This window comes from Schistocerca cancellata, chromosome 5 (assembly GCF_023864275.1).
Source record: "Schistocerca cancellata isolate TAMUIC-IGC-003103 chromosome 5, iqSchCanc2.1, whole genome shotgun sequence".
Taxonomy (NCBI): domain Eukaryota; kingdom Metazoa; phylum Arthropoda; class Insecta; order Orthoptera; family Acrididae; genus Schistocerca; species Schistocerca cancellata.
Genome location: NC_064630.1, coordinates 213,727,311 through 213,744,943, shown reverse-complemented (window position 1 = coordinate 213,744,943; position 17,633 = coordinate 213,727,311). Strand labels below are relative to the sequence as shown.

The following is a 17,633-nucleotide window of genomic DNA, read 5'->3' as shown; positions in this document are numbered from 1 at the left end:
GGGCATTGCCAGTTTAGCCGCCGCTACCTGCTGTCCGGTGCCCCGCCCTGCAGTGTCCTTGTGGTCATGCATTGACAGTGCACCATGTTTTATTGTCTTGTCCCCGTTTTAATCAATCTCGTGTTATCCTGTCTCTGCCATCTACTTTACAGGAAATTTTAGCTGATGACGCTCGAGCAGCTGCTCGTGTTCTTCGTTTTATTACTTTGACGGTCTTGTCCAAAGACATCTAACTCTTTTAATTATTTTATCTGTGTGTTTGTAAGAACCTTCTGGTGTTCCCACCCTTGAGTTTTACCAGATTACATGTGCACTTACATTTGTGACTGGGCGCTAATGACCTCAGTAGTTGAGCGCTCTAAAACCCGACCAAAAAGAAAAAAAAGCGCAACGGAAACCACCGTGTTCGTGATTCACATCAGTCTATGGATGTTAATGCCATATATTCAAAGCCCTTTGTTTCACGTGCTTCTACAGCACGTCGTGTGAATCAAGTTTTGCCAGCCACTTCCTCGCGCATTCAGCGCAATGCGAGGACATTTTTTTATGACTTTGAACATTTGTGGACGTTCTGTTCGCATGCAGCTGGACACTGGTGCGTCAGTTTCTTTACTGAACAAATCAACGTATGACTTGCTTGGTTCGCCCCTGCTTCGTTGTTTGCATTCCACGCTGACTGCATTTACTGGACACACAGCTTGAGGCTGTTGCCAATGGGCATCACTGTGGGGGTCCGGATGGGGGTTTGTCGGAGACGGCCAGCTCGTCCCACGCATCCCGCGATCGGACTACGACTGTGGTTGCCTGGGATACTGCCCGCATTGAGGATGATCCCTCACCTGTGGTAGAGTGGGAAGTCGTCTCAAGGTGTGGCAGGGGGCGAAAGACATTCCGGAGGGCTGAACGGAAGGCCTCTCCAGTTTGTCTGACGAACCAGTTTCAAGCTCTGTCTCAGGCTGATACTGATCTTCGGCCTGACATGGCTGCTTGTCGTGTTCCAGAGGTTGCCCCTCAGTCTGCTAGATCTGGGCGGTCGCAGAGGGTGGGCTTACTGGTAGTTGGGAGCTCCAACGTCAGGCACGTAATGGGGCCCCTTAGGGATATGGCAGCAAGAGAGGGGAAGAAAACCAATGTGCACTCCGTGTGCATACCGGGGGGAGTCATTCCAGTTGTGGAAAGGGTCCTTCCAGATGCCATGAAGGGTACAGGGTGCACCCATCTGCAGGTGGTCGCTCATGTCGGCACCAATGACGTGTGTCGCTATGGATCGGAGGAAATCCTCTCTGGCTTCTGGCGGCTATCTGATTTGGTCAAGACTGCCAGTCTCGCTAGCGGGATGAAAGCAGAGCTCACCATCTGCAGCATCGTCGACAGGACTGACTGCGGACCTTTGGTACAGAGCCGAGTGGAGGGTCTGAATCAGAGGCTGAGACGGTTCTGCGACCGTGTGGGCTGCAGATTCCTCGACTTGCGCCATAGGGTGGTGGGGTTTCGGGTTCCGCTGGATAGGTCAGGAGTCCACTACATGCAACAAGCGGCTACACGGGTAGCAGGGGTTGTGTGGCGTGGGCTGGGCGGTTTTTTAGGTTAGATGGCCTTGGGCAAGTACAGAAAGGGCAACAGCCTCAACGGGTGCGGGGCAAAGTCAGGACATGCGGGGACCAAGCAGCAATCGGTATTGTAATTGTAAACTGTCGAAGCTGCGTTGGTAAAGTACCGGAACTTCAAGCGCTGATAGAAAGCACCAAAGCTGAAATCATTATAGGTACAGAAAGCTGGCTGAAGACAGAGATAAATTCTGCCGAAATTTATACAAAGGTATAGACGGTGTTTAGAAAGGATAGATTGCATGCAACCGGTGGTGGAGTGTTCGTCGCTGTTAGTAGTAGTTTATCCTGTAGTGAAGTAGAAGTGGATAGTTCCTGTGAATCATTATGGGTGGAGGTTACACTCAACAACCGAGCTAGGTTAATAATTGGCTCCTTTTACCGACCTCCCGACTCAGCAGCATTAGTGGCAGAACAACTGAGAGAAAATTTGGAATACATTTCACATAAATTTTCTCAGCATGTTATAGTCTTAGGTGGAGATTTCAATTTACCAGATATAGACTGGGACACTCAGATGTTTAGGACGGGTGGTAGGGACAGAGCATCGAGTGACATTATACTGAGTGCACTATCCGAAAATTACCTCGAGCAATTAAACAGAGAACCGACTCGTGGAGATAACATCTTGGACCTACTGATAACAAACAGACCCGAACTTTTCGACTCTGTAAGCGCAGAACAGGGAATCAGTGATCATAAGGCCGTTGCAGCATCCCTGAATATGGAAGTAAATAGGAATATAAAAAAAGGGAGGAAGGTTTATCTGTTTAGCAAGAGTAATAGAAGGCAGTTTCAGACTACCTAACAGATCAAAACGAAAATTTCTGTTCCGACACTGACAATGTTGAGTGTTTATGGAAAAAGTTCAAGGCAATCGTAAAATGCGTTTTAGACAGGTACGTGCCGAGTAAAACTGTGAGGGACGGGAAAAACCCACCGTAGTTAGGTAACTACTGCGAAAGCAAAGAGAGCTTCACTCCAAGTTTAAACGCAGCCAAAACCTCTCAGACAAACAGAAGCTAAACGATGTCAAAGTTAGCGTAAGGAGGGCTATGCGTGAAGCGTTCAGTGAATTCGAAAGTAAAATTCTACGTACCGACTTGACAGAAAATCTTAGGAAGTTCTGGTCTTACGTTAAATCAGTAAGTGGATCGAAACAGCATATCCAGACACTCCGGGATGATGAAGGCATTGAAACAGAGGATGACACGCGTAAAGCTGAAATACTAAACACCTTTTTCCAAAGCTGTTTCACAGAGGAAGACCGCACTGCAGTTCCTTCTCTAAATCCTCGCACAAACGAAAAAATGGCAGACATCGAAATAAGTGTCCAAGGAATAGAAAAGCAACTGGAATCACTCAACAGAGGAAAGTCCACTGGACCTGACGGGATACCAATTCGATTCTACACAGAGTACGCGAAAGAACTTGTCCCCCTTCTAACAGCCGTGTACCGCAAGTCTCTAGAGGAATGGAAGGTTCCAAATGATTGGAAAAGAGCACAGGTAGTCCCAGTCTTCAAGAAGGGTCGTCGAGCAGATGCGCAAAACTATAGACCTATATCTCTGACGTCGATCTGTTGTAGAATTTTAGAACATGTTTTTTGCTCGAGTATCATGTCGTTTTTGGAAACCCAGAATCTACTATGTAGGAATCAACATGGATTCCGGAAACAGCGATCCTGTGAGACCCAACTCGCTTTATTTGTTCATGAGACCCAGAAAATATTAGATACAGGCTCCCATGTAGATGCTATTTTTCTTGATTTCCGGAAGGCGTTCGATACAGTTCCGCACTGTTGCCTGATAAACAAAGTAAGAGCCTACGGAATATCAGACCAGCTGTGTGGCTGGATTGAAGAGTTTTTAGCAAACAGAACACAGCATGTTGTTATCAATGGAGAGACGTCTACAGACGTTAAAGTAACCTCTGCCGTGGCACAGGGGAGTGTTACGGGACCATTGCTTTTCACAATATATATAAATGACTTAGTAGATAGTGTCGGAAGTTCCATGCGGCTTTTCGCGGATGATGCTGTAGTATACAGAGAAGTTGCAGCATTAGAAAATTGCAGCGAAATGCAGGAAGATCTGCATTGGATAGGCACTTGGTGCAGGGAGTGGCAACTGACCCTTAACATAGACAAATGTAATGTGTTGCGAATACATAGAAAGAAGGATCCTTTATTGTATGATTATATGATAGCGGAACAAACACTGGTAGCAGTTACTTCTGTAAAATATCTGGGAGTATGCGTGCGGAACGATTTGAAGTGGAATGATCATATAAAATTAATTGTTGGTAAGGCGGGTACCAGGTTGAGTTTCATTGGGAGAGTCCTTAGAAAATGTAGTCCATCAACAAAGGAGGTGGCTTACAAAACACTCGTTCGACCTATACTTGAGTATTGCGCATCAGTGTGGGATCCGTACCAGATCGGGTTGACGGAGGAGATAGAGAAGATCCAAAGAAGAGCGGCGCGTTTCGTCACAGGGTTATTTGGTAACCGTGATAGCGTTACGGAGATGTTTAACAAACTCAAGTAGCAGACTCTGCAAGAGAGGCGCTCTGCATCGCGGTGTAGCTTGCTTGCCAGGTTTCGAGAGGGTGCGTTTCTGGATGAGGTATCAAATATATTGCTTCCCCCTACTTATACCTCCCGAGGAGATCACGAATGTAAAATTAGAGAGATTAGAGTGTGCACGGAGGCTTTCAGACAGTCGTTCTTCCCACGAACCATACGCGACTGGAACAGGAGAGGGAGGTAATGACAGTGGCACGTAAAGTGCCCTCCGCCACACACCGTTGGGTGGCTTGCGGAGTATAAATGTAGATGTAGATGTAGACAAGAAATCTCAGTGCTCGACATGTGTAGTTTGCAAGCGACGTATGGTGCAACGACATGTACAGTGTCTTTCCACATGCTCCACTCTAGTGATGCTATGAACATTTTTGGCATGGATGCATTTGAACTTTTTGGCCTCACAATTCAGGACAATGTACTTTGCATCAGCGCTAGTGACCATGCAGAGAGTGTTGCCGCCCTATGCGATGATTTTGCTGACCTCTTTTCTGATGGCTTTGGTTGTACCGCAGACTTCACAGCACACATTGTAGTTAAAGGCAATGCCACGCCTATTTTCCGGCAAGCACGCCCGGTACCGCACGCACTGCGCGACGCTATAGCTGCTGAACTTCAGCATTTGCAAGACAGTGGTGTCATTCAACTCACCATGGGCTTCACCTATAGTGTGTGTGAAGAAACCAAATGGTCGTCTCCGTATTTGTGCTGACTTTAAGTCTACAGTAAATCCCCAGACAGTGGTAGCTACGTTTCCTTTACCACGTCCTGAAGACATTTTTGATAAGCTTGGTGCAGGAAAATTCTTTTCCACAGTTGACTTGTGGGACGCATACTTTCAGATTACGCTCGACGAACAGTCGCAGTGCTATTTTTGTCAAACACCCGCCTTGGATTGTTCAAGTTTCACTGCCTTCCGTTTGGTTGTGCTTTGGCTCCTGCTATTTTTCAGTCTTACTTGCAGCAGTTGTGTGCCACAGTCCCTGGTTGTTCCAATTATCTGGATGATATAGTTGTCTCAGGTCGCACCCATGACGAACATTTGCAGAATTTGCGTGCCTTATTTACTGTACTTTTGCAGGCCGACTCAAGTGTAACCAAGCCAAGTGCAAATTTTTTCAAACTGACATTCAGTATTTAGGACATACGATTAACGGACAGGGTATCCACTCCTCACCGTCACATCTCCATGGGATTAGAGACTTGCCTGCACCCAGGAACTTGAAAGAACTCCAGTCTGTGTTGGGCAAAATTACATATTATATTCGGTTTATACCAAATGCAGTGCAGATTGCAGCGCCTTTGCATTACCTTTGGCGTAAGAACGTTCCTTTTGTTTGGTCTTCGGAATGTGACGCTGCTTTCCACAAGCTCAAATCTGCTTTGTTGAGTGATCACTGTTTGATTCCTTTTGATCCCTCCAAACCAGTTGTTTTGGCTGTCGATGCATCTTCTCATGGCATCGGGGTGGTTCTCTCGCATTGCATTAATTCTGTCGAACGCCCGATCACTTTCGCGTCTAAGTTGCTCAATTCTGCCCAGCAAAACTATTCTCAGATCGAGAAAGAAGCTTTAGCTATTGTCTATGGAGTGACTAAGTTTCATGATTTTTTGTATGGTCGAAAGTTCTGTTTGGTCACCGACCATAAGCCTCTGACGTCGTTGTTCCACCTGTCAAAGCCAGTTCCGGCCCGTACTGCATGGAAGTTGCAACATTGGTTATTGTTTTTGTCTAACTACATTTACGAAATTTTGTTTCAACCTATGGCCCAGCATGGCAATGCTGATGCTTTCTCTCATCTGCCTATGGTCATGACGAAGTGTTTGATTCTTCCGAATTGTCATGCATGTTTATTGATTCGCAAGATACGGAATTAGCTGATGGTTTTCCAGTGGATTTTCGTCTCATTGCTTCCACGACAGCCATCGATGCTTCTTTGCAGATTCTTTTGCTGTATATTCGTACTCAATGGCGTCCATCTGCTACCCAGGTTAGTGATCCCCTTGTACGGCGTTACTTTGGGCAACGTCACAACTTGTCTGTGCACCACGGTGTTAGCTTGTTACAAACTGACAATGATCAGTCTCCTGTGGTTGTACCTCGTTTGTTGCAGTCTGAAATCCTTCAGTTGCTGCATGCTGGTCATTGGGGTATAGTGTGGATGAAGCAATTAGCGCATCATCACTGCACTTGGGTCGGCATTGATAAACAAATTGAGGATTTGCTTGCTAACTGTCGCTCTTGCGTGGAGCATCAATCCACTCCCCGCCAGTGCTTCTTTGCGTGGCCGACTCCTACTGCGCCTTAGCAGCGTGTTCATATTGATTTTGCGGGTCCTTTCTGGAACACCAGCTGGATGATGCGTACCGCAACTTTCCTTTTGTTGTACCTATGTCTTCTACTACATCTGCCAGTACTATTCGGGCTTTGACATCTATTTTCTGTATTGAGGACCTTCCTGAAGTTATTGTCTCCGACAATGGCCTCCAATTCGTGTCCTCCGAGTTTGAAGCGTACTGTGCTGCTAATGGCATTCGCTATCTGACCTCAGCCCGTTCCACCCCCAGTCGAACAGTGAGGCTGAACGTTTTGTGCATACCTGCCCAGGCCACACACCGCCATTGGATATGTTCGGATGAGGAGGTGGAGCCACGACCTCCATGGCTGATGGCGGCAGCAGCAGTGGTGGCATGACAGCAGCCTCAGCGTCCATCGATTCTGGTACCGCGGAGGAACATGACAGTGGCAGCGGCCAGAGGTGGAGCATGGCGCCGGCGAGAGGCGCCCATCCAGTACAGGTGACCAGACCAGCAGCAGCAACGACGGCAGGCGCGCTCATGGTGAAGCCTCCATCGGTAGAGTCGCAGATGAGCAAGTTGCGTGCCACGCACTCTCGTGAGCGCATGCTCTGAACTTTCCATGCTTCGTATCACTCCCAGCCATGTGGCACCAATTCCCCAGCGGAATTGCTACACGACTGTGCCGTCGGTCGCACCTGCAGCTATTGCACCCGCTGCCATGTGCTCCCACCGCTTCACCTCGTTCTGGCTTGGCGCCGCAGGATTTGGCATTCTATCATGTTTTCTCTGCAGGCAGGGCTGGGAGCAGGGGCGCATTCTTTGCCAGATTGGCCACGCCTTATTTGTCGTTTCTGGTCCTTCCGGCACTGTCAAGCAACACTGGAATCAGATCCGTTTGTGCCGCTCTTGGTTTTCTGCCGTTGGCTGTTTTCCAGCAGAATTGGAGGCTTCATGGCTTCCGCCGCCTCAGCCCACAACTCCACCGATGGAGGCTCTGCTGCGAGTGCGCCTGCCGTCGTCACCGCTGCCGGCCCGGCCACCTGCACTGGACGGGCCCCTCTCACCGGCACCACGCCCCACCTCCGGCTGCCGCCACCGCCATCATGTTCCTCCGCAGTGCTGGAACCGATGGATGCTGAGGCTGCCATCACGCCGCCGCTGTCGGCCATGGAAGTCAAGGCTCCGCCTCCTCATCCGAGCATGTCCAAGTGGCAGTACACAGCCTGGACAGGTTTTCCACGGGGCATTTTCCTTGCCCTCTCACGAGCAGTTCGGAGATGCGAGTCGACAGCGTGCCCCGGCAGTTCCACTGTCCGCCCCCTCAGTTGCGCCACCCCTGGGTCCCTCAACCCGTCGTTGGAAGCCCTACTCAATGACAGTGCATCGTTTCAGGGGGGAGGGATGTGGTATCAATAGCTAAAATGCCACAGCATAGGTGCAAGTTCATAGGTTGGCACTACGACACTGACACCGACGACAGCGCCCTCTAGTCAGTGCTGTGCAGCTCTGCGAGTGCAGCTCTGGATTCAGCCCATTTGATTCCAAGCCGACGACCAAGCAACTTAGTTTCTACTTCATAGGGGGCTAGTCATTGCAGACTTTGTTACTTCAATGATGGTTTGTCCAGCTACCAGTAGCTATTAGATTTGACTGATGTACAGCTTTGCACCTATGTGCTCATCTCAGCCAGAGTTAAGTATTATCAGTTGTAGATGTTCATACAAAAGTAAAAGAGTTATACCCTAATTGCAGTACCGGTGTTCTACCTCACCTGCTCCTCCTAGCTTCCTGCATTCAGCCTACGCTTTAGCTTTTGGGAGCAGACTCACACAGCGCCTTCCAGGTGGGATACAAAACATTGTACCATGGAATAAATGTTTTATAGTCAAAATTGTGTTAGTTAATATTTATTGTTAACTACCTGTTTTGACCTCTGAAACTGTTATCTTCTGATCTTCAACTGATACTTAGACTGAGAGGTATCCACGATGTATACAACATCATGTAAATGTAAACATTTGTACAAATTTGTATTTGTGCTACACATCATGCATTGTAATAACAAACAAGCCTCAGTGGAGTACTACACATGTAAACATGCCCACTGGCACAAGATCCATTTTATCTGTATATGGTTTTACTTATGACAAACCTACATATAATGTGCTGTATATCCTCCACCATAATGAAAATATGCCATGAGTGATAAACTGCCAGCTGAAGTGGCCGAGTGGTTCTAGGCGCTACAGTCTGGAACCGCGTGACCACTACGGTCGCAGGTTCGAATCCTGCCTCGGGCATGGCTGTTTGTGATGTACTTTGGTTAGTTAGGTTTAAGTAGTTCTAAGTCTAGGGAACTGATGACCTCAGCATTTGAGTACCATAGTGCTCAAAACCATTTGAACATGAGTGATAAACTCCTAATGGAACACGATTTATAACCAAAAATTTTTTTTGAAGATCAGAAGACGATAGTTCCAACTGTCAAAACTGGTCATCATTAACAAATATTAATTAATGTTCTCTTGGCTATAAAAAGTTTTTCCACATTATATATAGATCACTCTTTTCATTTTCTCCATGTGATTACCTTTCAGTTAAATTGTACCCTGGGATGGACGTGATCAGCCAAGGAATCAGATAATCCTTGGCGGTAATGAGACCTTGCAGAGTACCTATAGGCCCATGGAATACAACGATATGGGTGCCCAAATCATCATCAGACCAGGTCCAGTCAGGTTTTCTGATGTGACTGTTTGCAGGGAAATGAAATGAAATGGGATGACTAAATAAGTTCAATTGCAGGTACAACAGGCAGTAGGCTTCAGTTCATCGGTAAGATACTGAAAAATGCAATCACAAGTGTAGAAAGGATAGTGCTTACAAAGTCATTCATGCAACACATTACAGAACATTAGTCAAGAATGCCAGTGTGAATGCTCACAGGTTGTTTGATCCATGGGAAAGCAGCACGGGGATGCTAAAAAATCTGAAGTAACAGGCAGGTGACGATAGTATGCATCAGTCCATGAAAGCCTACTTACAAATTTTGAAGAACCAGTATCAAGGGAAAAGGTTTGGAATATACTAAAATTCCATGTAAGATTAATTAATTAAAGTGTGTACACTTAAGAAACAATTTTAAGAAAGGAAGCTTGAGATACAGGGTACACTACAATCTCCTGCAGGATTAAACTAATTACAGCGCACATAAAGGCATTTAAACAGTCACTCCTCACATGCTCTATATACAAATCAAATAAGAAAAAATTTCAATATGTGGTACAAGACACATATACTGTGCCACACAGTTCACTATGGTTTGTGGAGCACAGATGTTGATTGATAGAGTTGCAATTTATGGAGGGTTCGGAACTTATTTATTGAATAATTTAATATACTAGAACTTTATGTATATGTATAAATAGTAACACTCTGTTAAGACAGACAGTTAAGCACCACGTGCACTGATTAAACCTGTTTTTGGAGTAAAGTGTTAGTTCTTGTTAACAATCCCACACTTGTAAGTGGCACTTGGTTCCAGATTCTACGTGAAAATATAGTGCACACCCAGAGAATGGAATGCAGACAAATTATTTTCTGCTACAAGAAACTGCTTTTATTGGATCTTTATTCCATAACACACGATTCAACTTATTTTTATTTTAAAAAATTAAAAAACTATAACAATATAACATAAAAAGTTCTATACACTAATAAACATTTTATGTTTGTTCTGTACAATAATCATATATACACATAAAGTATCTTAAAATACTGATAGTCACAGGAAGGATTAAGTACAATCTTACTGAGACAGACGACAATTACATTGAGCACTTCCATCCAGTCCGCTGCACAATATTGTATTACAATACGTGCTTATTTTACTTAAAAATACTCGCTGCAAAGAAAGTGAATGACTAGGTCATGTCACTATCATTATCAACAAATATTAACATGATTTAATATGTTTATATTTACAGGAAGATTAATATTTATAGATCCTCCCTCTGTGGAGGGTGGTTTATCTCTAGTCTGTGTATTTTCTCTAGAAGTATCATCGTGTAATTCCTCAAATTTGACAGAAGACTTAGAAATAAATCCAGAATCATATTTGGATGGTAAAAATGTTTTCAATATTTTCTTTTTACATGAGCATTGTACAGGTACTTGACAACTACCCTCTATGTCAGACACCGAACACAAGCTATAAGTAGAATGATCTGATCTCAAGGCAATGTTACACAAAGAACCATGAGTATCAAACATGTGTTCATTGCTGCCTGTTTTCCTATTTAAAGCACACTTCCTACACGCAGCTTCAACCATTATGTCCCCTTGTTTGGGAGCTGCGGCTTCTTCACTCTGATTCAGATCCACCTCCATATGTTCAGTATTATTTGATAACCTACAAACAAACAAAAGTGACATATAGAAAAGAAGTAAATTTCATCACAAACTATACATACAAAATAAAATTAATTAGTTATTTTCATGCTTGTAATGTCTCACTTGAGTATGGGATAAGTCAATTAATTATAAAAAATAACACTTTTCTCAGTGAAAAAATCTATGGAGCAGAAAGGACTATCTAGCAAACATACTTTTACAATTCGAGAGAAGGAAAGTTGCTACTCACCATATAGCAGAGATGCTGAGCCACGATATACACAATAAAAAGATTCACACAATCATAGCTTTTGGCCATTAAGGCCTTTTTCAGCAGTAGACAAACATACACACATGCACACACACACACTCACGCAAGCGCAACTTGCACACACATCCGCAGTCTCAGAGAGCTGAAACTACACTGTGAGAGCACCAGTGCATGATGGGAGTGGCGACTGGGTGGGAATAAGGAGGAGGCTGGTGCAGGGAGGGGGAGGGTTAGTATGGTGGGAGCGGTGGACAGAGAAGTGTTGCAGTTTAGACGGAGGGTAGGAGAGAAGGTGCAGAGGGGAGAGGGGGTAAGTAGCGGAAAGGAGAGAAATAAAAATAAAAGAAATTAAAAGACTGGGTGTGGTGGTGAAATGACGACTGTATAGTGCTGGAATGGGAACAGGGAGGGGGCTGGATGGGTGAGGACAGTGACTAACGAAGGTTGAGGCCAGGAGGGTTACGGGAACGTAGGATGTACTGCAGGCAAAGTTCCCACCTGCGCAATTCAGAAAATCTGGTGTTGGTAGGAAGGATCCATATGGCACAGGCTGTGAAGCAGTCATTGAGATGAGGGGTATCATGTTTGGCAGCGTGTTCAGCTACAGGGTGGTCCACTTGTGTTTTGGCCACAGTTCGTCGGTGGCCGTTCATGTGGACAGACAGCTTGTTGGTTGTCATGCCTACATAGAATGCAGCACACAGGTTGCAGCTTAGCTTGTAGATCACATGACTGGCTTCACAGGTAGCCCTGCCTTTGATGTGACAGGTAATGTTAGTGACCGGACTGGAGTAGGTGGTGGTAGGAGGATGTATGGGACAGGTCTTGCATCTAGGTCTATTACAGGGGTATGAGCCATGAGGTATGGGATTGGGAGCACGGGTTGTGCAAGGATGGACGAGTATATTGTGTAGGTTCGGTGGACGGCAGAATACCACGGTAGGAGGAGTGGGAAGGATAGTGGGTAGGATATTTCCCATTTCAGGGCATGACAAGAGGTAATCAAAACCCTGGCGGAGAATGTAATTCAGTTATACCTTTAATTATTTTAACTTGTTTTACTCATCTATCAGCACCATTAATACACTAAGGAAGATATGAAATATTCTTATTTTTAATCAAAATATCCACGGGTATGCTGCCGGTCTATAGTGTCCAACGGGCACAATATTTCGGCGATCAAACATGTCGCCATCATCAGGTGAACTGACGGACTGAGCTCCTGTGAACGTACCGGCACGGAGATCCGTACGCTATGGCTGCTCAGAGGGAACTGGGTTCGGTCGCGGCGGCGGCCGATTTAAATACCCTCCGCCCGCGGCGCGCTCCCTCCGCCGTCCACGCCCAGCGCCACGGTCGCGCGGTGGAACAGATTGCGACGGCGTCTGAGATGTCGTCGGTGTGATGGCTCTGTCCGCCGTGGTCGTCACAACTATACGTCTGCTCGATTTACTCTTGATTAACCCGATCGCTGGTTCCCAAGCCTTGCTAAGATTATAGCCACAGTCCCGGTTTATGAGGTCGTCATTGGTGCGAATTTCGATGGCCTCTCTAACAACGCTGTCCCAGTATCTCGACGTCTGTACCAGAATCCTCGTGCGGTCATACTCCATGGCGTGATTTTCCGACAAACAATGTTCAGCGACCGCCGACTTGCTCGGATACATCAGTCGAGTGTGCCTCTGGTGTTCACGGCATCGATCCTCGACGGTACGCATCGTCTGACCAATATACGACTTGCCACATTGACACGGAATCTGGTACACGCCGGCCTTCCTCAAACCGAGGTCATCTTTGGCGCTCCCCACCAGTGCACGAGTTTTATTTGGAGGACAAAACACAGTTCCGACCCGGTGGATATTTTGATTATCAAATACGCCGGGAGAAACTCAAGAATCACATTCAATCACATGCCACTTTATACATCAGTCAGATTAAATCATGACTAGTGGAGACCATTGTTTTCCATGTTCTATATGTAATGATGACTGTTTAGAAAATCTGAACAGTTGCAACAACAAAGTTCAATTAGGACTAAATAAATTGTTAATTTGATGTTGTTTTGCCTAGTTGCTTAAATAAGAGGGTGGGCTGAAAAGTAATGCCTCTGCATTTATGTGAAAACTCTTAGAGCTTTTTAAATATAACAAACTTTATTAACACTCTACATCTTTATTCGTCATCTCTACTTATTGATTTCTCAACATAGTCACCCTGGCAACGAACACATTTCTCCCAACAAGAGACCAGTTTGCTGATACTGTCACTGTAGAATATTTGACTCTGTTGACAGAGCCGCAACCTCACCTCTGCTTGCACTGCTTCTTCACTATCAAAACGAAGTCGTCAAAAGTGTTCTTTAAGTTTTGAAAAGATGTAAAATCAGATGGGGCAAAGTTGAGATTGTATGAAGTATGATCGGTGACAGTAAACACAATCTGTTGGGTTGTCGCAGATGTCACAGTACTAATTTGTAAACTGGCATTGCCATACTGAAAGAGAGGGTGCTCCATGTGTGAATGAATCCTTCAAATTAGCACTTTCAATTTTCTGAGGGTCTCCTCACAATACCCTATGAAGTTTACAGTTGTGCATTAAGCATGAATTCCAAATGTACCATACCCTGAACATCTCAGGACACTGGGAGTATGACTTTGCCTACTAGTGGGATGGTCTGGAACTTTTTTGGCATTGGTGATCACTTTCTGGCAGAATTTCATTGATGCTCTTTTGTTTCTGAGTCAAAATGGTGAACCCAGTTTTCATCACCTGTCACAATGTTATCCAACAGTTTTTTTTTTTTTTCTGATGAGTTCATCTACCCAGTTAGAATGAGTCTCATTGGCTACAGTATGTGGTTGTCCAGTCTGAGCTTTGTCACACAAGTTGAGGTTGGTACCACAATTTCCTACATTACGAGCACTAACAACCCAATGTCACTCATTACTGATGTTGATACAATCACTGCCATACACAGCTTCCATTCTTCTATGAATTTCAATTGGAGACACATTTTCAGTGGTTAGAAACTCAATTACAGCATGCTGTTTCTCACATGCCAACGAAGTTACATTACACACTGCCATATTATGCACTACAATTCAGAGTTCTCTAGTGGCAGAAGGTCACAACTTGCTTCATTGAATGCATGACATGTAATACCTCAAATGATATTAAGAACAGAATCAGAAATTTGGAGGCATTGCTTTTCCATGTGCTCTTGTAATTGCCTACAGAAAGCTTGATGATGTAAGGCACATACACAATATGATCAAAAGTATCTGGACACCTGGCTGAAAATGACTTACAAGTTCGTGGTACCCTCCATCTGTAATGCTGGAATTCATTATGGTGTTGGCCCACCCTTAGCCATGATGACAGCTTCCATTCTCACAGGCATACTTTCAATCAGGTGCTGGAAGGTTTCTTGGGGAATGGCAGCCCATTCTTCACAGAGTGCTGCACTGAGGAGAGGTACTGGTGAGGCCTGGCATGAAGTCGGTATTCAAAACATCCCAAAAATGTTCTACAGGATTCAGGTAAGGACTCTGTGCAGGCCAGTCCATTACAGGGATGTTACAGTCGTGTAACCACTCTGCCACAGGCCATGCATTATGCACAGATCCTCAATCATGTTGAAAGATGCGATCACCATCCCCAAATTGCTGTTCAACAGTGGGAAGCAAGAAGGTGCTTCAAACATCAATGTAGGCCTGTTCTGTGATAGTGTCATGCAAAACAACAAGAGGTGCAAGCCCCTCCATGAAAAACACGACCGCACCATAACACCACCGCCTCCGAACTTTACTGTTGGCACTACACACGCTGGCAGATGACGTTCACTGGGCATTCGTCATACCCACACCCTGCCATTGGACTGCCACATTGAGTACCATGATTCATCACTCCACACAACATTTTTCCACTGTTCAGTCGTCCAATATTTATGCTCCTGACACCAAGCAAAGTTCCATCTGGCATTTACCGGCGTGATGTGTGGCTTATGAGCAGCTGCTCAACCATGAAATAGAAGTTTTCTCACCTCCTGCCTAAGTGTCACAGTGCTTGCAATTGATCCTGATGCAGTTTGGAATTCCTGTGTGAGGGTCTGGATAGATGTCTGCCTATTACACATTAAGACTTCTTCAACTGCTGGCGGTCTCTGTCAGTCAACAGATGAGGTCGGCCTGTGTCCCTTCAGGTTTCCATTTCACTACTTCATCAGAAACAGTGGACCTAGGGATGTTTAGAAGTGTGGAAAGGCTGCATACAGACATATGACACAAGTGACACCCAATCACCTAACCATGTTCGAAGTCCGTGAGTCCTGAGGAATGCCCCATTCTGCTCTCTCACGATGTCTAATGACTACTGAGGTTGCTGATATGGAGTACCTGGTAGTAGGTGGCAGCACAATGCACCTAATATGAAAAATGTATGGTTTTGGGGGTGTCTGGATACTTTTGATCACATAGTGTATAACCCCATTGGCACACTTTTGGCAATGAATAATTATTAGAATTCTATAGCATATTAACTGAATATGAAGGAAGTGACTTGTTATTCGCAGGCCTATGGTAGACAACAGAAAATTCCAGTATATAGTACTTCAAAAATTTCATGTATGCTTTGTTCACCACACGCCACCATACTTACGGATTTTGAAGATGGCCAAAAACTGGTCACTATTAAATATAGGTTTTGTGACTGTGTTTAAAAGAAAAAGAAGAGCATAAGATCTATCAAAGTTTCTAAATAGCAAACAGATGCAAAAACAATGGAAGTTTTACCCTTGGTTTTTCTTCAGATCTGGCAAATGCATAGAGGAATACCCATTCTGCTAGCTCTAATTGTCACACGTCTTCTTCTTTCCTTCTGCCCCCCACACTCTTCTGTTCATTCCTTGCTTTTCCAATTATGTTTGTTTCTCTACCTCACTCTTTAAGTTTGTCTTCTTTCATTCTTAACACGACTTTTTATCTTTTTTTTTCCTTCTGAATGGCACTGGAATGGCATTCTACTTCATCAATTTTTCCAGCCTCTCTCTAGTAACAGTGGAGAAAAGGTAAGAACTTCAATAAACTTAACTGTTTCATCATTCTGGCTGGAGAAAATGACACAGAAACTGATTTCAGAGAATCCCAGTACACTGTGAACAAGCTACTTTTGAAAACAACTGACAGAAAAGTGAATCTGTGTACAGTACCCTACAGATTTGACTGGGCAGACCAAGACAATAGAATATATAAAATAAACAAATTCTTGATGGAAAGCACAACCCAGTATAGTGATGCTAACACAGTGGTTATTATAAGTTTCTAAGAAGGAGTAATTATATGAGACATGAACTGCAACTGGTTATGAAAGGAAAAGAAAAAAATGGCACAAACCTACATTATTCAGCTATGCGACAGCCTATCACTATTTCATTGATCTCAGTTAATTTGCTTGCAACAGAAAAAACTGACTGTCATAAAACTGAGTACTCACAGTCTGACAAAATAACACAAGCAACAACAGCAAAATAATCAATAACTACACCTTCGATGGCACAAATAACTGGAAAAGAGGCAGCACAGAAAACAATAACCTTGTGGGGCGGGGGGAAAAAAATGGCTCTGAGCACTATGGGACTTAACTTTTGAGGTCATCAGTCCCCTAGAACTTAGAACTACTTAAACCTATGTAACCTAAGGACATCACACACATCCATGCCTAAGGCAGGATTTGAACCTGCAACCGTAGCGGTCGCACGAAATAAAAAAAAAAGAGAGAGAGAGAGAGAGAGAGAGAGAGAGAGGAAAGGAGCTGGGGAAGAAGCAGTGCCAAAAAAATCATGGTGAACAACACAGCAGAGCACAGCTTTCAAACATAACATGGAATATATTTCTTATGACCCAGTCCCCTGCAGAAGAATACAATGAAGATTACAGCCAGGACTCCCGGGGTGTGAAACTCATGACAGAAACAAAAAGAATACACGACTTTTCACTTCAAAGAATTAATATAGAAAGGAAGCACTTTATAATTATCTAACCATGCTACATCATAATGTATAGAGCATGACTATCAAGTTTTACAAACTAGATTTTCATTTGACTAATACTTTGAAGGAAGTTTCAGTCTTGTGTGCAACTGAACATTTGCTGCAACAAAAACAAAAATGTACTGCTAGAATATCAGACTTCAAGAAGGTTAGTAGCTTTTGCAAGAAACACACAAGGGGTGGAACATGTGTATACACAAGAACAGGTATTAAATCTTTTTTTAAAAAATGTACTGTTTATCTGAGCTAACAGAAAGTAATAATTGCATGTATATACAGGGTGAGTCACCTAACGTTACCGCTGGATATATTTCGTAAACCACATCAAATACTAACGAACCGATTCCACAGACCAAACATGAGGAGAGGGGCTAGTGTAATTGTTTAATACAAACCATACAAAAATGCACGGAAGTATGTTTTTTAACACAA

The 17,633-nt window shown here is 44.4% G+C and overlaps 1 protein-coding gene across 4 annotated transcripts in view; it reads right to left on the bottom strand.

The window, feature by feature from the left end:
- Positions 1-10,135: 10,135 nt before the first annotated feature.
- The window catches only part of LOC126188981 (uncharacterized), a 104,530-nt gene continuing 97,032 nt past the window's right edge, over positions 10,136-17,633 (bottom strand). For all 4 annotated transcript variants that reach the window (XM_049930772.1, XM_049930770.1, XM_049930773.1 and 1 more), the window contains exon 12: positions 10,136-10,903. In XM_049930772.1, coding sequence (XP_049786729.1) covers positions 10,438-10,903 — 466 coding nt within the window. In that variant the 3' untranslated portion in view covers positions 10,136-10,437. The remainder of the gene's footprint in view (positions 10,904-17,633) is intronic.